This window comes from Tachyglossus aculeatus, chromosome 4 (assembly GCF_015852505.1).
Source record: "Tachyglossus aculeatus isolate mTacAcu1 chromosome 4, mTacAcu1.pri, whole genome shotgun sequence".
NCBI classification, from domain to species: Eukaryota; Metazoa; Chordata; class Mammalia; order Monotremata; family Tachyglossidae; genus Tachyglossus; species Tachyglossus aculeatus.
In genome coordinates, this window is record NC_052069.1 from 88,780,818 (window position 1) to 88,803,405 (window position 22,588).

The window sequence follows — 22,588 nt, forward strand, 5'->3', positions numbered from 1 at the left end:
TATGAGCAGGGAACGCGTCTGCTAATTTTGCTCTAGCCTACTCTCCCAAGCGCTTAGTTCAGCATTCTGCATGTAGTAAGCACTCAATAAATACCACTGACTTATCCATCCCAAAGCCTTCCATGATTAATTCCCCAAATCCCAAGACATATCCACCACACAGCCACCTCTAGTACTTGTGTATTTATTTAAATAATTTCAAAATTTCATCTCCATAACCATAAGCTCCTTCAGAGCAAGAGACATCTCTTGTTCCTGGTATATAACAATAATAAATGCTACTATTTCCTTCTCCTCCTCCTCCTCTTTCATGTGTAGAGATGAAGGTTCAGCTAGGGAAAGCGACTTGCTCAAAAATCACTCGGGGTTTCAGTATTCAGGAAATGTACAGTACAGCAGATTGAAAAGAATGAAAAGATGATTTCTGCCACATAATGCTTAGAGAAGCAGCGTGGCTCAGTGGAAAGAGCCCAGGCTTTGGAGTCAGAGGTCATGGGTTCAAATCTCGGCTCCACCACTTGTCAGCTGGGTGACTTTGGGCAAGTCACTTCGCTTCTCTGGGCCTCAGTTCCCTCATCTGTAAAATGGGGATGAAGACTCTGAGCCCCCGGTGGGACAACCTGATCACCTTGTAACCTCCCCAGCGCTTAGAACAGTGCTTTGCACATAGGAAGTGCTTAATAAATGCCATTATTATTATTATTATTATTATTATTATGAATGACCATCTGGGGCTCCAGCTCCTTTTTTTAATCACAATTCAGGAGGTGACCTTAATAATAATAATAGTGATTATGGTATTTGTTAAGCACTTACTATGTGCCAAGCACTGTGGGATAGACAGAAGGTAATCAGGTTGTCCCACATGGGGCTCACAGTCTGCATCCCCATTTTCCAGATGAGGTAACTGAGGCACAGAGAAGTTAAGCGGCTTGCCCTCACACTGCAGGCGCTTAGTACAGTGCTTAGTACAGTGCTCTGCACTTAGAAAGCACACAGTAAGCGCTCAATAAATACGATTGATGATGATGCAGGCAAGTGGCAGAGCCGGGATTAGAACCCACGTCCTCTGACTCCCGGGCTCTTTCCACCTTCCCGTCAGTTGCTTTGCCCAAGGTAGATGAGGTGAGTGTGTGATTGACAGCTGATAATCACGGAGTTACAGAGCTCAAAATGACTTTTTCCCCCAAAGTGCTCGTGCGTTCGTACGCGGCACAGGGCTGCTTCTGCATTCCTTGTTCCGTCTCTCTGGATTTCGATCTTTCCTCACGTGCCAACCTCCCAGCCCAGCCCCGCTTCCTAGACTGGCAGCCCCCTGAGGGCCAGGGATCGTGTCTTATTTATCTCTTACCGGATCTTCCCGCCTGTGCGTAATACACAGTGGGTGTTCAATGCATTTCACCGAGTTATTCACTGAATAAATAGTTGGGACCACAGTCGTCTTCTAGCGAAACAGCGGCAGAAAAGCAGCGTGGCCTAATGGGAAGCGCACAGGCTGGGAGTCAAAGGACCTGGGTTCTAATCCCGGCACCGCCGCTTGCCTGCTGTTGTGACCTTGGGCAAGTTTTTTCACTTTTCGGTACCTCAGCTTACTCATCTGTAAGATGGGCGTCCGATTCCTGTGAGCCCGACGGGGACGGGGACGTTTTCCAACCTGATTAGCCTGCATCTACCGCAGAGCTTAGAACAGTGCTTGACGTATGGTAAGCGTTTAACAAATCCCATCATCATTATTATAGCAAAGACATCATAAAGGAGTCTGTAAAAGCCATGAATTTGACCCCAAGCACCCTCTCACTTTAGCTACCCTGTGTTCAGCTGACTTACAATTTTGATAGGCAACCCATCTTGGTTGTTTTAAGATGGTTTTAATATGTTTTTTTCCAGGACCGAATATACAAATGCAACGGTAGTAATGTGTTCTTCTGTTGTAAGCTTGGGTGGAAAACATCAAAATCTACTTTCTGGATTTTCCTTAAAAAATCTTCTAACACAACCTGAAAAGAGAGAACGGGTCATCAGTCGATATAGTACCACAGAAGAAGCCGTATCCTATACAAAACTTAAGGAACAAAACAGCCCGGGTAAAATAAGAACTTACCCTGCTGTGACGGATAGTAAAGAAAAAGGAATGGGAATTTTTAAAAGTAGAAGAAAACTGCAACCCATTATCAACAAGAAACAGGATCTCCAAATTCCAGGAAAAGACTATTTCCCAGTACAAGCCAGTAAACCTGAGTTGGAGAGATACGAAATGTGTGCCCGGATGAAAAAACCAATTTTTAATGGTTTTAATGAAGTACCTAGTCAGAACACGACAGAGCTTGTCACTGCAATATGAAGCCTCCTTGACTTTACTTATGTGACACAAATAGCAATTTCCAGTTAGTCACCTGCTGCGGAAGTCAAATTATAGAAAATGTAATTCTATACTTGACATTTTAGTTCAGGGGATAAGCCTTCTTTTGCTTTAATTACTGAATGATTCATTCACTCATTCATTCATTCAATCGTATTTATTGAGAATGATGAAAGAAGCTAATCATTTCAATCTCACATTGCCTTTTGAGAAGACTGATACTTCAAAATAGTACTGAAAGAAATGGGAAGAGCGGCAATGAATTCTTTTCTCTAAAATATCTGTCCGAGGATCAGTCCAGGCCTTGTAAATGTTATAGCACTGGAGCTACTGCCACAACGTAAACCTTTCTTCGGGCCCAAAACTAACAATTTTGGACATCTTCTCAGAGGACTGCAGGAATGACGTGTAAGGAGGAAAGAGACTGGGAACCAAGTTTATAATTTATAATTAACTTTTTATCTATAATTATGGTACTTAAGTGCTTACTATGGGCCAAACACTGCACTAAGCACTGCAGTGGATATAAGAGGATCAGGTTGGACGCAGTCCCTGTCCCATATAGGGCTTATAAGTCTAAGCAGGAGGGGGAACAGGATATAAAACCTGACTAAATTTTCATTGCTAAAAAAAGAAGATTGCCACATAGTCAATTGTATTTACTGATCGCTTCCTATGTGCACAGCACTGTAGTAAACACTTGGGAGAGCACAATACAACAGAATCAGCAGACACATTCCCTGCCCACAACAAGTTTACAGTCCAGAGGGGGAGACAGACATTAATAAGAATAAATACATCCACTAATATCAGCTAGTGTTTGTTCAGTAACCACAAAGTGTATCACATACAGCATAGCAAAATGTGATATGCACATCTATATATTAACACTACTTATTTGTCCTCATTTTATGGGAAGAAAAAATGTGTGTTGGTGTCCTTTACGGAATCAGGTTTTGGGGGTTTAAATAAGTGACTACCGTTACTTAGCCTTTAGTGAGGTAGGAATGTTTCATATCTCTAAAATAATGATTGTAGTTTTTAAATGTTGTGCTAAAATCACACAGTGCATTTCCCATGAGCCCCGTGAAAGACAGGGACCGTGTCCGACGTGATCATCTTGTCTCCACCCCAGTGCTTAGTAGCGTGCTCGGCACATAGTAAACTCTTAAATACCATAATGATTGTTGTTCTTCTTTGAATCACCGTTAATAAGAGTGCTCAGCAATTTCTCTGGAAAGTCTAGGAAGGGTGGGTGGTTAGTTTCTGCATATCCCATCAATGGTATTTACTGAGTGCTTACTGTGTGCAGGGCACTGTACTAAGCACTTGGGAAAATATAATATGAAAGAATTGGGAGATGTGATCGCAGTCCACAGATAACCTTCTCGTGTAGCCACCCACAGCTTAATAACACGGTTAAAGGAAAACACTTTTTCTACTTTTATAATGTAGTCACAACCCACATGATCGTGGGCTTTTGAGGGGAAGAAATATCAGCTACGTGATCTCAACTGATCTTCTGAAATTAACAAGAGTTTGCCACTAGCAGAGTTACATTTAAAACATTGTGGTTTTAAGACGACCTTTCGCTGACTGATCTAGAAACAAAATAGCAAGTTGCCAGCTAACTGATGCCACCGTGACCAATACAGACCTCTCAACTCCAGCCCATTTTTTAAAAACTACAACCTTGGGACTGAGCTCGGGAAAACGATAAACTGCCGGGAAGACAGTACCGGAATACACGTGATAGACACATCTAAAAAGGAAAGGTAACGTTCTTTATACTTCATCTCATGCCGGAGCTTAAAGACCTCTACGCTGTAAGCTCGCTGTGGGCGGGGAACGTGTATACTGACTCTGTTATATTGTTCTCACCCAAGCACTTAGTATAGTGCTCTGCACGCAGTAAGCGCTCCATAAATAATCCATAATGGGAATTTGGATCACAGACAAGAAATGAAAAGCACCCCTTTTGCTTTAACGTGGGCATGGACAACTGGCGACTCAAGACCAACGCTGTTTTTCCAAGCCTTTGTCCAGGCAAACAGTACCAGGCTGAACTAATTGGGTGATGATAATAATAAAAATAATTATGGTATCTGGGGAGTGCTTACAATATGCCAAATACTGTAATCAGTAATCGGGTTGGACACAGTTCTTGTGAGGGAACTGAGGCACAGAGAAGTGAAGTGACTTGCCAAAGGTCACACAGCGGACAAGTGGCGGAACCAGGATTAGAACCCACGACTTCAGACTCCCAAGCCCGGGGTCTCGCCACCAGGCCACGCGGCTTCCTGGCAGGGCCTTCGGTTTCTTCATAATGTTACGACCAATTTAGGAAGGCGTCTTTTGCTTTCATCTAATTCTACGCCTGTTCTTTTTTCCAACAATCTATGTTCTGAATAGTTTCCCTTGTAGCTCAAGTAAAATAACATCAATGGCATTTATTGAGTGCTTATTGTGTGCAAGGAATCTCTCTGTGGAGGGCTGAAATGAATCTGGGAGCCACGCACTGAGAGATCGTTGTGGCCATGGAAATGGGTCCATTTACTGTTATAGTGAGTGTACTCTCCCAAGCGCTTCGTACAGCGGTACACGCTCAATAAATACAACTGAGTGAATCAAATTTAGGGGGTTTTAAGAAATTAAAAAAAAAAAAGTTGGTATTTGTTTAAGCGCTTACTATGTGCCAAGCACTGTTCTAAGCACTGGGGTAGATACAAAGTAATCAGGTTGTCCCACATAGGGCTCACGGCCTTCATCCCCATTTTACAGATAAGGGAACTGAAGCCCAGAGAAGTGAAGTGACTTGCCCAAGGTCACACAGCTGACAAGTGGCGAAGCCAGGATCAGAATCCATGACCTCTGACTCTCAAGCCCATGCTCTTTCCACTGAGCCACGCTGCTTTTCGTGGTAATACTGAAGATCAATCAATCGTATTTATTGAGCGCTTACTGTGTGCAGAGCACTGTACTAAGCGCTTGGGAAGTCCAAGTTGGCAACGTATAGAGACGGTCCCTACCCAACAGCGGGCTCACAGTCTAGAAGGGGGAGACAGACAACAAAACCAAACATAGTAACAAAACAAAATAAATAGAATAGATATGTACAAGTAAAATAAATAAATAAATAAATTAGTCCACCCATGTGTCTTCTCTATAATTACACTTACCGTCTGGAGAAAAGCAGGAAACGTCTTTACGGGGACATTTTTACGGAAGGATCTGGCCTAAAAAAGAAGGGCGAGAAAACATGAATCGACAGACCTAATTACTTAAACACTTAATCACCTAAATATCCGCTTTCCCTCTTTCCACCCATCCATCAATCAGTGGTGTGTACTGAGCACTTACTATGTACAAAGCCTTATACTAAGCGCTCGGGGGGGTACAGTACGGCAGAATCAGCAGACGCGTTCCCTGCCCATAACGAGCTTACAGTCTAGACGTGATTTTAGTATCTGTCTCCCCAGCTAGATGGTAAACCCCTCGAGGACAGGACTAATGACTGCTGATTCTACTTGTTCTCTCCCAAGGGCTCTGTCCGGTGCTCTGCCCCTAGAAGAGGCTCAACAACCACTACCACCATCATCATCATCACCAATCGTATTTATTGAGCGCTTACTATGTGCAGAGCACTGGACTAAGCGCTTGGGAAGTACAAATTGGCAACATATAGAGACAGTCCCTACCCAACAGTGGGCTCACAGTCTACCAAATGAGAAGCAGTGTGGCTCAGTGGAAAGAGCCCGGGCTTGGGAGTCAAGAGGTCACGGGTTCAAATCCCGGCTCCGCCGCTTGTCAGCTGTGTGACTTTGGGCAAGTCACTTCACTTCTCTGGGCCTCAGTTCCCTCATCTGTAAAATGGGGATTAAGACTGTGAGCCCCACGTGGGACAACCTGATCACCCTGTATCCTCCCCAGCGCTTAGAACAGCGCTTTGCACATCGTAAGCGCTTAACAAATGCCATTATTATTATTATTATTAAATGACTGATACACCCTACACTGGAAAGTGACTAGAGCCCCACACCGTGAGAAGCTGTTAACGTATTACAACGCCTTTATTTTGGCCCTCTTTTATCCCGGGAGGAAAGGGGTGTAATGCGGCTCTGGCTGGCTTGTGTGCGAGTATGTTTACCACCCCCCACTCAACCCTCCCCAGACTTCAAATGTCAGAGCCGAGTTTCTACAGAATGTGGGATCCTGCATAGGAAATGGAACAGATTTCTCCAGTGTGGCAGAGCATCTCCCCAGAATGTTTTACTCTAAGAAACCCAACCTCTTTCCAACACACAGGCTCCCTGCTCTACCCCTACTCAAGTGACCAGATCCTCCCTCCCGGAGCCTGAGCGTCCAGGATCTCTCTATCCTACTCCTCACACGGCAACAAGGAGACCCAACAGGGGATCATTCGGCCAACCGACTCAAGAAGGTTTTAAGGTGCTCACTCTCGCTAGAAACCGCGACTCGAGAAGGTTTTAAGATGCTCGCTCTTGCTAGAAACCGCCTCTCCTAGGATTCTGCGCTATCAATCGCATTTACTTAGCATTCATTCAATCGTATTTATTGAGCGCTTACTGTGTGCAGAGCACTGTACTTACAACTTTTCTTGCCCGTTACCTGGTAGAGCTAGCAGTAGTTGTAAGAGTATTTATTAAGGGCATGCTGTGTTCAAAGCGCTGTTAATTGTATTTACTGAGCACTTACTATGGGCAGAGCACTGTACTCACAACTTTTCTTGCCCGTTACCTGGTAGAGCTAGCAGTAGTTTTAAGAGTATTTATTAAGGGCATGCTGTGTTCAAAGCACTGTTAATTGTATTTACTGAGCACTTACTATGGGCAGAGCACTGTACTTACAACTTTTCTTGCCCGTTACCTGGTAGAGCTAGCAGTCGTTGTAAGAGTATTTATTAAGGGCACGCTGTGTTCAAAGTGCTGTTAATTGCATTTACTGAGCACTTACTATGGGCAGAGCACTGTACTTACAACTTTTCTTGCCCGTTACCTGGTAGAGCTTGCAGTAGTTGTAAGAGTATTTATTAAGGGCATGCTGTGTTCAAAGCGCTGTTAATTGTATTTACTGAGCACTTACTATGGGCAGAGCACTGTACTTACAACTTTTCTTGCCCGTTACCTGGTAGAGCTAGCAGTCGTTGTAAGAGTATTTATTAAGGGCATGTTGTGTTCAAAGCGCTGTTAAATTGCATTTACTGAGCACTTACTATGGGCAGAGCACTGTACTTACAACTTTTCTTGCCCGTTACCTGGTAGAGCTAGCAGTAGTTGTAAGAGTATTTATTAAGGGCATGCTGTGTTCAAAGTGCTGTTAATTGTATTTACTGAGCACTTACTACGGGCAGAGCACTGCACTTACAACTTTTCTTGCCCGTTACCTGGTAGAGCTAGCAGTCGTTGTAAGAGTATTTATTAAGGGCATGCTGTGTTCAAAGCGCTGTTAATTGTATTTACTGAGCACTTACTATGGGCAGAGCACTTGGAACTTTTCTTACCCGTTACCAATTACCTGGTAGGACTAGCAGTAGTAGTAAGAGTATTTATTAAGCGTTTACTGTGTTCGAAACACTGGGTGCGAATCAGACATAGTCCCTAGACACGGGGACTCGTGATCTAAAAATAAAGGGAAGTGAAGGGGCTGGCAACATATGGCCCCAGGGAGAGATGAAACAATAAAAACTCTGCATCAACACCAAAGACAGGGACATATACCCCAAACTGAAACAAGAAAGCAGTACAGTACCAAGGGGACAGAAAGTGTTTTGGATTACTCATTAATCAAAGTCCAGCAGTCACAACTGCAATAATAATGATGATAATGGTATTCGTTAAGTGCTTACCATGTGCCAGGCACTGTACTAAGCTCTGGGGTAGGTACAGGATAATTACTCTGAGAAGCAGCGTGGCTAGAGAAGCAGCGTGGCTCAATGGAAAGAGCCCGGGCTTTGGAGTCAGAGGTCATGGGTCAAACCCCGGCTCTGCCAACTGTCAGCTGTGTGACTTTGGGCAAGTCACTTCACTTCTCTGGGCCTCATTAACCTCATCTGTAAAATGGGGGTGAAGACTGTGAGCCCCCCATGGAACAACCTGATCACCGTGTAACCTCCCCAGCGCTTAGAACAGTGCTTTGCACAGAGTAAGCGCTTAATAAATGCCATTATTATTATTAGGTTGGACACAGTCCCTGTCCCACGTGGGACTCACAATCTCAATCCCCATCTTGTAGATGAGGGAACTGAGGCCCAGAGAAGTGAAGTGACTTGCCCAAGGTGTCACAGCAGACAAGTGGTGGAGCTGGGATTAGAACCCAGGTCCTTCTGCATCCCAGGCTCTATTTGCCAAGCCACGCTACCTCTCTATCTTCCCAACATCCTATATTTTGTGGAGGCCTCAGGCTGTGGCCGCTCTTGTATAATGCTCAGTTAGTGGCAGGAGTTTTGGGGACTCATGTGTGATTTATAACTAAACTATACTGTCCAGTACAGTCAGACTTTTCCAGCTTATGAACTCCCAGGCACCCCACCCGCCCTCCCCCTACATTTCTCCCCAGTCAGAAATAATAATAATATTATTATTACTAGAAAGGCTCACAGTTCATTTTTCTGGGATTGCCACAAAGAGTTATTCTAAAGACAAACAGAGGGGTCTTCTGGATTCTGAGGGCTTATCGTGGGATTGTAGAGGGTAATAGGATAGAAGCGACGTGACCTAGTGGAAAAAAACACAGGCCCGGGAGTCAGGAGGACTTGGATTCTAATCCTGGATCTTCCGCTTGTCTGCTGTGTGACCTTGGGCATGTCGCTTCACTTCTCTGGGCCTCAGCTGCCTCATCTGTAAAATGGGGGTTAAGACTGTGAGCCCCATGTGTGCCAGGGACTGTGTCCAGCCTGATTATGTTGTATCTATTCCAGAGCTTAGTGCGGTGTCGGGCACAGAGTAAGTCCTTAAATACCATTAAAGAGAGGGAGAGAGAGGGGAGAGAGTCTGAAAGAAGAGAGGATAGGAGAGGTAGAAAGGGTGTGAGGAGAGAAGGAAAAGTGACAGAAAATGCTAGACAAGCACGGAGGAAAAGAGAGGGACCAAAAATATAAAGACAAAGGCAACAGGAGAGAGAAATAATACGCAAGAGGATATCTAGGAAGAGAGTGATGGAGAAAGCTAAAGAAAGAGATTAAAGAAGAAGGGACTAGGGCTCCAGGAAAAAAAAAAAACAGTAGTCATCTAACCCACATAAGCTGCGCCTTTCTGCTACCACTACATAATCTTTGAAAAGAACATTAAGTATCTATGAAAAAGAACACTATGACAATATCCCAGAAATAGCTGAATCCAGTGGTTATATCTTGTTACATTAAGAACAACACAAATAAACTTACATGTTCTAGATGAATATGTGCTTGGCTGGCAATGTCATAAATCACATCTCTCACATTTTTCTCACGATTCTTTCTTAGAAAATCCTCTTGTGAAACACCATGCTGTGGGAAGAAGTCCATATTTTAGTAGGAATATATATGTATATATGTATATGTATATATGTTTGTACATATTTATTACTCTATTTATTTATTTATTTTACTTGTACATATCTATTCTATTTATTTTATTTTGTTAGTATGTTTGGTTTTGTTCTCTGTCTCCCCCTTTTAGACTGTGAGCCCACTGTTGGGTAGGGACTGTCTCAATATGTTGCCAACTTGTACTTCCCAAGCGCTTAGTACAGAGCTCTGCACACAGTAAGCGCTCAATAAATACGATTGATTGATTGATTGATTGATTGATAGGACGCTAAATGGGTACTTGAAACCAACCAACCAAGTATCTAATAAAAGTGAGACAGATTCAGCGTTCAGGAGCAATTCCCCACAAGATCCTAGACTTTACTCATTCAAGATAAGATTCTGAGCAATAAAAATCTACTAGCAAAAAGTTTAAAAGAGGAGGTATTGGTCGATTTCATTCCAAGATGTATAAAATTGATATATTTCTTCATAATTAAATTGGGGGGGGATAGTTTTGGTAGTTTATCATATGCTGTCTATTAAATATACAATATAAAATAGTATTAAATATAATATTAAATAAATATTTAAATATATTTAATTAATAGATTAATCGATAATAGATAATAGATATCTATTAAATATAAACTACTAAACGGTTTTGGTAGTTTATCATATATTGTCTATTCAAGATAATATTAAATATTTAATTAAATGTATTTAATTAATAGATTAATAGATAATAGGTATCTGTTAAATATAAACTATTAAATGGTTTTGGTAGTTTATCATATATTGTCTATTAAAAAAAACACCCGCCCAGCTACTTGGCGTACACCATAGGGAAGGATGAAGAAAGCTAATTTTTCTGCCCTGCTCAGTTAAGAAAAGAGACATCAACATAAGAAATACAAAATCCTTTAAACCATCACTTGGGTGCAGAAATACAGAAATGCATGGACAACAGCAATTTTGATCCAGTACAGTCCTCTGCACACCGTAAGCACTACATAAATGCCACTGATTGCTTGAAGAGGACTGCACTTGCGGAAGCAACAAAGTCCCATTAAAATCACTCTGGCTATTTCAGAAGGAGCTGGTAGTCTTTTCTGAGTATTGGTTGCAAAATGTCACAGAAAGAACGAGGAATTGGGATATACCAGATACAAAGGAACGGCTTCAAAAAAGAGGAACTTCAATGACTGGAGAGTACTATCAGTTCCCAAAGCAAGGATGGATGATTATTTCAATCAATCATCAGCTAACAAACACTTACTGTGTGCAGAGCACTGTACAAAGCACACAAGAGAGCAACAGTGTTAGAAGACATGATCCCTCGCTTTATCGGCCCAGCTCCCCGGTACTCAGGAAAATATTCTTATGCTCTACTGTAATTTCCCCCTGTGGGTACGGATCTGTCTTCCAATTATGTTGTATTTTCAGTAAGCATTCGTGGATTGATTTATTAATTGATGGATTGATTACAGTCTAGGGGGGAAGACAGATCCTGAAGAACATTGCAGTATATTTTAAATAAGAGGAAGCAGCATGGCCTAGTGGATAGAGCCCGGGCCTGGGTTCTAATCCCAGTTCTGCTCTTGTCTGCTGTGTGACCTTGGACGAGCAAGGGAGCAGGTCGGGTGATGCAGTAGGAAGTGGGAGAGGAGGGTTTACCTCAGGGAAGGCTGCTTGGAGGAGGTGTGTCTTCAGTAAGGCCTTGAAGTGGAGGAGAGGAATTTATCTGTCTGAAATGAGGAAGGAGGGCGTTCCAGGCTAGAGGCGGGCTATGGGCGAGAGGTCGGTGGCGAGAGAGATGAGATCAAGGCACAATGACAGGGTTCGCATGAGAGGAATGAAGCGCGCAGGCTGGGTTGTAGCAGGAGACTGTGACTGTAAGCCCGCCATTCGGTAGGGACCGTCTCTTTATGTTGCCAACTTGTACTTCCCAAGCGCTTAGTACGGTGCTCTGCACACAGTAAGCCCTCAATAAATACGATTGAATGAAGGAGAGGAGAGGTGAGGTAGGAGGGGGCAAGAAACTAATCGGGGAAGGCCTCCTGGAGGAAATGAGTTTTCAGGAGGCCTGTGGAGATAGGGAAAGCTGTGTAGGCTGTGAAGGAGTTCCACGCATGGGGGGAGGATATGAGCAAGGAATCGGTCACAGGAGAGACGAAAGTGAGGCCCGGAGAGTAGGTCAGTTTGAGAGGAACGAAGAGAGCAGGCTGGGGTGTAGTGGGAAAAGGGAATGGATAAGAAGGAAGGAGAAGACTGATTGAAGGCCTTAAAACCACTGGCTACGAGTTACTGCTTGATATGGAGAGAAATCGGTAGCCAGTAGAGGCCAGTTGCCAACTTTTCTGAACCCTCTGTGGGCTGCCCACAACCTTTCTGGCTACGACGGGAAAGAGGGACAGGAAGGCAGACTGTTTAAAGCCTGAAAATGACTCTGTTTCTTCTTGCAACAGTGGCTAGCTGGCTCTGCTCCCGCCAAGGAGAATGTCAACCAACTAGTCCGGGGCTTCAAGGGGCCGGGGAATGGGGTAGGATCGCTGACTGTTCCTGATTCTCCCCTCCTTCAAAGCCTTATTGGAGGTCCATCTCCTCCAAGAGGCCTTTCCTGACTAACCTCTCCTTTCTTCTTCTTCCGCTCCCTTCTGCATCACCCTGACTTGCTCCCTTTATTTATCTCCCCCTCCTAGCCCCACAGCACTTAGGTCCATATCTGTCATATATTTATTTATATTAATGTCTGTCTCCCCCTCTAGACTGTAAGCTTGTTGTGGGCAGGGACTGTGTCTGTTTATTGTAATAGGATAATCTCCCAAGTGCTTAGTACAGTCCTCTGCATGCAGTAAGCACTCAATAAATACAACTGACTGACTGACAGTCTTGGAGCCAGCAAGAAGCTGTGGCACGTAAAACTACAGAGGCATTTGCCACCGATCAACTGGCAGGCCTGGGGGCCCAATTCTGCCCACAGGCTACATTCCACCCCCTTCTACTCCAGGTGGACACTTACCAGCATACAAATATCCATGGGAAGAAACACCTTTCGCCTGCTCCCGTGATACGGAGTTGCTCTCAAACAGGTGACAATGCCTTGTGCTTTTCCAATATGACTGGCGGCATGATCAGCATGAAGGTCCTTTATGCCTATGAAAAAAAAATTAACAGATGCAACCAGCTTAGTTTTTCATCCACTCAGTCGTATTTGTTGAGTGCTTGTGCAGGCAGAGCACCCTACTAAGCACTTGGGAGAGTACAATACAACAATAAACAGACACACTGCCTGACACGGATAGGAAGGGAAGGGAAGGGAAGGGAAGGGAAGGGAAGGGAAGGGAAGGGAAGGGAAGGGAAGGGAAGGAAAGGAAAGGAAAGGGAAGGAAAGGGAAGGAAAGGGAAGGGAAGGGAAGGGAAGGGAAGGGAAGGGAAGGGAAGGGAAGGAAAGGGAAGGAAAGGGAAGGAAAGGGAAAGAGGGAAAGAAGGAAGAAAGGAAGGAAGAAAGGAAGAAAGGGAAAGAAAGGGAAAGAAAAAGAACGAGAAAGAAAGAGAAGGAAGGAAGGAAGGAAGGAAGGAAGGAAGGAAGGAAGGAAGGAAGGAAGGAAGGAAGGAAGGAAGGAAGGAAGGAAGGAAGGGAAAGAAAGAAGAGAAAGAAAGAAAGAAAGAAAGAAAGAAAGAAAGAAAGAAAGAAAGAAAGAAAGAAAGAAAGAAAGAAAGAAAGAAAGAAAGAAAGAAAGAAAGGAAGGAAAGAAAGAAAGGAAAGAAAGGAAAGAAAGAGAGAAAGGGAGAAAGAGAGAAAGGAAAGAAAGAAAGAAAGAAAGAAAGAAAGAAAGAAAGAAAGAAAGAAAGTAAGAAAGTAAGAAAGAAAGAAAGAAAAGAAGGAAGGAAGGAAGGAGGGAGGGAGGGAGGGAGGGAAGGAAGGAAGGAAGGAAGAGAGAGAGAGAGAGAGAGAGAGAGAGAGAGAGAGAAAGAAAGAGAGAAAGAAAGAAAGAAAGAAAGAAAGAAAGAAAGAAAGAAAGAAAAGAAAGGGACTCAAATGCATTTGACTGTTTTTGAGCAACCGAACCCTCAGGGCAAAACAGAGTGGAAGGGGCAGAGGAAAGCTTGTACAACAAATTGCAGATTTCTTAACCTCAACAAACGAAGGGGAAAACTCAGCTTGCAATACTGCACAATACCGTGTCTCCCGGAAACATAGCTGGATAAATGTATTCCATCATCTTGGCAATTCTCTTCCCCTCAGCATATTTTCCAATTCAATGAATATACAAATCCTGCTGTTTGTTGTTTTCAGTGAGAGGAAAACATGTTTCTGGGTATTGGCAACTCAGGGTTTTGTGTTTTTTTCTCTTTTTTGTTTTCAAACGGCATTTTTTAAGCACTTATGTGTCAAGCACCATTCTAGGCATTAGGGTACATACAAGCTAATCAGGTTGGACACAGTCCCTGCCCCACAGGGGGCTCACAGTCAATCTCCATTTTACAGATGAGGTAACTGAGGCACAGAGAAGTGAAGTGGTTTGCCCGAGGTCACACAGCAGGCAAGTGGCAAGTAGAGAAGCAGCGTAGCTCAGTGGAAAGAGCCCGGGCTTTGGAGTCAGAGGTCATGGGTTCAAATCCCAGCTCCGCCAAGTGTCAGCCGTGTGACCTTGGGCAAGTCACTTAACTTCTCTGTGCCTCAGTTACCTCATCTGCAAAATGGGGATTAAGACTGTGAGTCCCCAGTGGGACAACCTGATCACCTTGTAACTTCCCCAGCACTTAGAACAGTGCTTTGCACATAGTAAATGCTTAGTAAATGCCATTATTATTATTCCTGTATATATGTTTGTACATATTTATTACTTTTTTATTTATTTCACTTGTACATATTTATTCTATTTATTTTATTTTGTTAATACGTTTTGTTTTGTTGTCTGTCTGCCCCGTCTAGACTGTGAGCCCGCTGTTGGGTAGGGACCGTCTCTATATGTTGCCGACTTGTACTTTCCAAGCGCTTAGTACAGTGCTCTGCACACAGTAAGCGCTCAATAAATACGATTGAATGAATGAATGAATGAATGAAGTGGCAGAGCTGGCAGAGAAGCAGCATGGTGGAGTGGACAGAGAACAAGCCTGGGAGTTGGAAGGCTCTAATCCCGGCTCCACCACTTGTTTGCTGTGTGACCTTGGGCAAGTCACTTCACTTCTCTGTACCTCAGTTTCCTCATTTGCGAAAAATGGGGATTAAGAGGGTGAGCCCGAGGTGGGACAAGGACTGTGTCCAATCTGGTTAACCTGTATCTACCCCGAGAATTTAGAACAGTGCTTAGCACCTAGTAAGCGCTTAATAAATACCATAATAATAAGTATTATTAGAACCCAGGTCGTCCGATTCCCAGGCCTATGCTCTTTCCACAAGGCCACTCTGGTTCTCCTGGTGGGACGTCAAATTAGAACTGATTTACTCCAATATCCCACAACAGCAGCCGACACTTCCCAAATAAACAACTCGTCCTTGGCTTGGAGAACTTCTGAACAACGGAGAAATACGGAATGGAAAGAACACCTACCCAACATTTCCAGTATCAGATATAAGAGAGAGCTTTGTGTGTTTTCAGCGTATGTTTCTAGTTCATGGATGTTGCTATAGGCTTTATCATCCAAATTTTTTTCCTACAAATAAAACACAGTAAACAAAATACAAATGAACTTTAAGAAGGCACTAACATCTCAGACTGGAACACAACCCAACTACAATCCAACTACTGAATAGTAAAAATGCTTAGCGATTAAATATAATTTTTTTAATGATGAGCTAATAAAAATGAATAGATGACTACACTAAACAGGAAATTGGGAGTTTTTTTTTAAACTGCCCATGCTGCTACACTTGTGGATACTGGGCTTAAAAGTACACCCATCACTTTAGGGCACTGCTGAAAATACTGTAGTTGCTGTTCACCCCAACCTCAGTTCCACGGCACTTCTGTACATATCTATAAATTAAAAATTATTTAATGTTTTTCTCCCCCTCAAGACTGTAAGTTTGTTGTGGGCAAGAAAAATGCCTACCAACTCCATTGTACTCTCCCAAGTATTTAGTACAGTGCTCTACACACTGTAAATGCTCAATAGATACCACTGATCGATTACTTTGCTAATATCTGCTGCTTCTCAAGAGAAGCGGCGGGGCCTGGTGACAGCGTGGGCCTGAGAGCAGTACCTGGGTCCTAATCCCAGGCACTCCATTTGTCTGCTGGGTGACCTTGGGCAACTCACTTCGCTTCTCTGTGCCTCTGTTACCTCATCTGTAAAATGGGGATTGAGACTGTGAGCCGAAAGTGGGACACAGACTGTGTCCAACCTGATTCGCCTGTGTCTACCACAGGCCTTAGAATAGTGCCTGGCACATAGTAAATGCTAGACAAATATTGTATATAGATATACATATAGCTATATATTTATACGTGTGTGCGTGCCTGTGAGTATACTTACTAGATGGACAGATAAATTGCTTAATACAGTGCACACAGTAAGCACTCAGTAAGAACTCATAGTAAGCAAAAATTCCTCACCCTGGGCTTCAAGGCTGTCCATCCCCTCGCCCCCTCCTCCCTCACCTCCCTTCTGTCCTTCTCCAGCCCAGCCCGCACCCTCCGCTCCTCTGCCACCGCTCACCTCCTCACTGGGCCTCGTTCTCGCCCGTCCCGCCGTCGACCCCCGGCCCACGTCCTTCCCCTGGCCCGGAATGCCCTCCCTCCACACCTCCGCCAACCTCGCTCTCTTCCTCCCTTCCTACTGAGAGCTCACCTCCTCCAGGAGGCCTTCCCAGACTGAGCCCCCTTTTTCCTCTTCTCCACCCCATCCCCCCGCCCTACCTCCTTCCCCTCCCCACAGCACTTGGATATATACTTGTACAGATTTACTACTCTATTTATTTTACTTGCACATATTTACTATTCTATTTCTTTTGTTAACGATGTGCATCTAGCTTTAATTCTATTTGTTCTGACGATCTTGACACCTGTCTACATGTTTTGTTTTGTGTCTCCCCCTTCCAGACTGTGAGCCCGTTGTTGGGGAGGGACCGTCTCTATATGTTGCCGACTTGTCCTTCCCAAGCGCTTAGTACAGTGCTCTGCACACAGTAAGCGCTCAATAAATACTTCTAGACTGTGAGCCCACTTTTCTCGACTGTGAGCCCACTGTTGGGTAGGGACCGTCTCTAGATGTTGCCAACTTGGACTGCCCAAGCGCTTAGTCCAGTGCTCTGCACACAGTAGGCGCTAAATAAATACGACTGAATGAATGAATCAATCAATCAATCAATAATACGATTGAATAAATACGACTGAATGACTGAATGAATACAATTGAATGAAGATCGATAGTTGCAATGCAGCAAGTGGCCCCCTAGTGGCCTGAAAGCGCTAATGCTCCTCCCAAAGGGCTTAATTTCCTTCCAGAGCAATTTTTGGCACCAGAATTCAGCTCAACAAGATTATTTCAGTGAATAATAATAATAATAATTATAATAATAATAATAATAATAATAATGGTGGTATTTGTTAAGCGCTTACTATGTGCAAAGCACTGTTCTACGCGCTGGAGGGGGGCTACTCCTAGACGAAGTAGGCAAGGTTCTACCCCCTTCTAGACTGTGAGCCCGTTGTTGGATAGGGATTGTCCCTATTTGTTGCTGAATTCTTCTTTCCAAACGCTTAGTACAGTGTTCTGCGCACAGTGGGCCCTCAATAAATACAAGTGAATGAATGAATGAATGAACTGTAGCAGCTCCACCTCTAATGAATGTTAACTATTCCCAAGGTATCATTTTCATCTCCAGTATTTATTGAGCCCCTTTTATGTACCGAACATTAGCTTAGGTACTTGGGGGTGTATAATAAAAGTAGACAAGCCTTCCCTGCCCTTGAGAAATGTGCAGTCTAATAGGGGAGACAGGCAGACAGATAACGAATATCCAATGGATGGGAAAAAATGCACACAGCTGGTAACTACAAAAGGAAACAGTAAGTAAAGTAAATAGCACCCAAACACCTTGGTGCTAAAGGTGGTTGGTGGGGGTGGCAAAATCAGGGAGATAGGGATTTGCAGGAAATAGTGGCTTTTTTAGGGGCCTTTCAAGGTAGGGAGAAGCCTAGTTGCTGGTGTTGAGGGAAGAGGAATTTCTAGCAAAGGAGAAAGGCTTGTGCAATGGCACAATGTCAAGAACAAGGCGCACAGAATGGGACCCGGACAAGATGTTGAGAGTAAGGTATAGTTAGGAGACTAGCATGGGAGGAGTGAAGAGTGTGAGGAGGGGCCTAACATTGTGAAGAGGAGTTGTACTTCCCAAGCGCTTAGTACAGTGCTCTGCACACAGTAAGCGCTCAATAAATACGATTGAATGAATGAATGAATCAGGTTGTCCCACGGCGGGGGGGCGGGGGGGGGCTCACAGTCTTAATCCCCATTTTACAGATGAGGTTGTCCCACATGGGGCTCACAGTCTTCATCCCCATTTTACAGATGAGGTTGTCCCACGCGGGGCTCACAGTCTTCATCCCCATTTTACAGATGAGGGAACCGAGGCACAGAGAAGTTAAGTGGCCCAACCACCACGTACGAACTGGGCTTCAGAACCCCTTTCCGTTTCTAAAGAGCAGGAGCTGCTTTTAAGAGAAGCAAGCCTCTTCCCAGCTAATTCTAACCCCAGCTCCGCCACTTCTCTTTTTGAGGCTAATACACTTCTAGACTGAATAGCATTCTGCTGTGACAAGCACCGTATGTTTAATCAATCAATCAATGGTATTTATTGAGTGCTTTCTGTAAGCATTCGGGAGAATGTAACACAGCAGAGTTGGTAGACATGTTCCTTGCCCACTGTGAGCTCACAGTCTAGAGAGGGAAACAGACATTCATATAAGTAAATACAATATTTATTCAAGGGGTGAATAAAGGGGGGCAAATCCAAGTGCCCAGGTGACCACCCACAATGGGACAAAGTATTTTGCTTTGGGATTTGAGCAAACCAAGAAGGAAGCGTCCCAGAAGTCGGAGGAGTTGGGTCGGATCCCGCCCATCCCGGAAGAGTCACGGCCTTACTGAAGGCCCATCTCCTCCAAGAGGCCTTCCTTGACTAAACCCTCCTTTCCTCTTCTCCCACTCCCTTCTGCGTCACCCTGACTGGCTCCCTTTATTCCTCTCCCCGCCCAGCCCCACAGCACGTGTGTCCATAAATGTAATTTATTTACTTATATTAATATCAGTCTCCCCCTCCAGACTGTAAGCTCACTGTGGGCAGGGAATGTGTCTGTCGTGTGTCCATAAATGTAATTTATTTACTTATATTAATATCAGTCTCCCCCTCCAGACTGTAAGCTCACTGTGGGCAGGGAATGTGTCTGTCGTGTGTCCATAAATGTAATTTATTTACTTATATTAATATCAGTCTCCCCCTCCAGACTGTAAGCTCATTGTGGGCAGGGAATGTGTCTGTCGTGTGTCCATAAATGTAATTTATTTACTTATATTAATATCAGTCTCCCCCTCCAGACTGTAAGCTTGTTGTGGGCAGGGAATGTGTCTGTCGTGTGTCCATAAATGTAATTTATTTACTTATATTAATATCAGTCTCCCCCTCTAGACTGTAAGCTCGTTGTGGGCAGGGAATGTGTCTGTTTATTGCTACACGGTACTCTCGCAAGTGTTTAGTACAGTGCTCTGCACACGGTAAGTGCTCGATAAATACATGGACTCCTCCGGGCCCAGCCCCAACTGCTCCTCATCCCCCTGCCTGGCTCAGACTCACAGGCCAGTGCTGCCTCCTTGTATTATTATTACATAATAATAATGATAATAATAATAATAATGATAATAATAATAATAATAATAATAATAATAATAATAATGGAATTTAAGCACTTACTATGTGCCAAGCACTTTTCTAGGCACTGGAGTAGATACAAGTAAATCAGGTTGTCCCACATGCGGCTTACAGTCTTAATCCCCACTTTACGGATGAGGGAACTGAGGCACAGAGAAGTGACACCTTTTAGACCGTGAGCCCACTGTTGGGTAGGGACTGTCTCTATATGTTGCCAACTTGTACTTCCCAAGCGCTTAGTACAGTGCTCTGCACACAGTAAGCGCTCAATAAATACGATTGATTGATTGATTGATTGATTGACACCATCCCCCAGCCCCGCCACCAGCCCTTCCCTCTGCCCCTTAAGGGCATCGCCCTCCTCTGAGCCTCCTTCCTCTGCAGCGGGGGAAGCTGAGGGATTGGCAGTGATGGTGATGATGGGATCTGTGAAGCGCTTACTATGTGTCAAGCACTGTTCCAAGTACTGGGGTAGATAAAAGGTAGTCATGTTGGACGCAGCCCCTGTCCCACACGGGGCTCAGTCTTTATCCCCATTTTACAGGTGAGGGAACCGAGGCCCAGGGAAGTCAAGTGACTTGCGTAAGGTCATCATCATCATCATCAATCGTATTTATTGAGCACTTACTATGTGCAGAGCACTGTACTAAGCGCTTGGGAAGTACAAATTGGCAACATATAGAGACCTCTAGTCCCTACCCAACAGTGGGCTCACCCAGCGGCAGCGTGGCTCAGTGGAAATCAATCAATCAGTCGTATTTATTGAGCGCTTACTGTGTGCAGGGCACTGTACTAAGCGCTTGGGAAGTACAAGTTGGCAACATATAGAGACAGTCACGGGCCTTGAGTCAGAGGTCATGGGTTCAAATCGTGACTCCAATTGTCAGCTGGGTGACTTTGGGCAAGTCACAACTTCTCTGGGCCTCAGTTCACTCATCTGTAAAACGGGGATGAAGACCGGGAGCCCCCGCCATGGGACAACCTGATCACCCTGTAACCTCCCCAGCGCTTAGAACAGTGCTTTGCACACAGTAAGCGCTTAATAAATGCCATCATTATTATTATTATTATGTGATGGAGCCGGGATCAGAACCCAGGTCCTTCTGACTCTGTGGCCCGTGCTCTATCCACTAGGCCACACTGCTCATGCGGGGGCGGTTGACCTGGGCTCACTGTCGGCGGCAGCAAGGCAAGGCGGACACTGGTGGCAGAGTTCATTCATTCAATCGTATTTACTGAACGCCTACTGTGTGCAGAGCACTGTACTACACACTTGGGAGAGAGAAGCAGCGTGGCTCAGTGGAAAGAGCCCGGGCTTGGGAGTCAGAGGTCATGGTTTCTAATCCCGCCTCTGCCACTTGTCAGCGGTGTGACTTTGGGCAAGTCACTTAATCAATCAATCAATCAATCATATTTATTGAGCGCTTACTGTGTGCAGAGCAAGTCAATCAATCAATCAATCAATCGTATTTACTGAGCGCTTACTGTGTGCAGAGCACTGGACTAAGCGCTTGGGAAGTACAAGTTGGCAACATATAGAGACGGGCCCTACCCAACAGTGGGCTCACAGTCTAGAAGGGGGAGACAGAGAACAAAACCAAACATATTAACACAATAAAATAAATAGAATAGATACGCACAAGTAAAATAAATGAATAAATAAATAGGGTAATAAATATGTACAAACATATATACATATATACAGGTGCTGTGGGGAAGGGAAGGAGGTAAGATGGGGGGATGGAGAGGGGGATGAAGGGGAGAGTCTTCTCTGGGCCTCAGTTTCCTCATCTGTAAAATGGGGATGAAGACTGTGAGCCCCATGGGGGACAACCTGATGACCCTGTATCTCCCCCAGTGCTTAGAACAGTGCTTGGCACATAGTAAGCGCTTAAAAAATACCAACATTATTATTATTATTATTACACTATAACAACATGATAGACACATCCCTGCCCCACAAGCTCACAGTCTAGAGGGGGAGATGGGCATTAATAATAATAATAATAAATGGCATTTATTAAGCGCTTACTATGTGCAAAGCATCATTCTCAGCGCTGGGGAGGTTACAAGGTGACTCACCATCTTCATCCCCATTTTACAGATGAGGGCACTGAGGCCCAGAGAAGTGAAGTGACTCACCCAAAGTCACACAGCTAAGTGGCGGAGCCAGGATTTGAACCCACAACCTCTGACTCCAAAGCCCAGGCTCTTTCCGCGCGCCCCGTCCGCCTCCCCAGCTCTAGACAGTCCGATCGGGGTGGGCAGGGAATGGGACTGTTTACTGTCACCCTGTACGCTCCACGGCGCTTAGTACAGCGCTCCGCAAGCAATAAGCGCTCGGTAAATATGACCACCAAGCACACGAATCAATCAATCAATCAATCGTATTTATTGAGCGCTTACTGAGTGCAGAGCACTGTACTAAGCGCTTGGGAAGTACAAGTTGGCAACATATAGAGACGGTCCCTACCCAACAGTGGGCTCACAATCAATCAATCAATCGTATTTATTGAGCGCTTACTGTGTGCAGAGCACTGTACTAAGCGCTTGGAAAGTACAAGTCGGCAACATATAGAGACAGTCCCTACCCAACGGTGGGCTCACAGTCTAGAAGGGGGAGACGGAGAACAAAACCAAACATACCAACAAAATAAAATAAATAGAATAGATATGTACAAGTAAGATAAATAAAGAAATAGAGTAATAAATATGTACAAACATATATACAGGTGCTGTGGGGAAGGGGAGGAGATGATGATGAAGCCGAGCTATACGTGCTGTGGGGCTGAGAGGAGAAAGAGCGAAGGAGCCAGTAAGAGCGGCGCAG

General features: G+C 44.4%; 1 protein-coding gene across 2 annotated transcripts in view; it reads right to left on the minus strand.

Annotated features, from left to right (window-relative positions):
• Positions 1-1,691: 1,691 nt before the first annotated feature.
• Positions 1,692-22,588, minus strand: part of NDUFAF6 (NADH:ubiquinone oxidoreductase complex assembly factor 6) — a 31,431-nt gene continuing 10,534 nt past the window's right edge. For both annotated transcript variants that reach the window (XM_038745296.1, XM_038745295.1), the window contains exons 4-8: positions 15,443-15,545; positions 12,907-13,040; positions 9,762-9,863; positions 5,539-5,595; positions 1,692-1,997 (exon numbers count right to left, since the gene is read on the minus strand). In XM_038745296.1, coding sequence (XP_038601224.1) covers positions 1,869-1,997; positions 5,539-5,595; positions 9,762-9,863; positions 12,907-13,040; positions 15,443-15,545 — 525 coding nt within the window. In that variant the 3' untranslated portion in view covers positions 1,692-1,868. The remainder of the gene's footprint in view (positions 1,998-5,538; positions 5,596-9,761; positions 9,864-12,906; positions 13,041-15,442; positions 15,546-22,588) is intronic.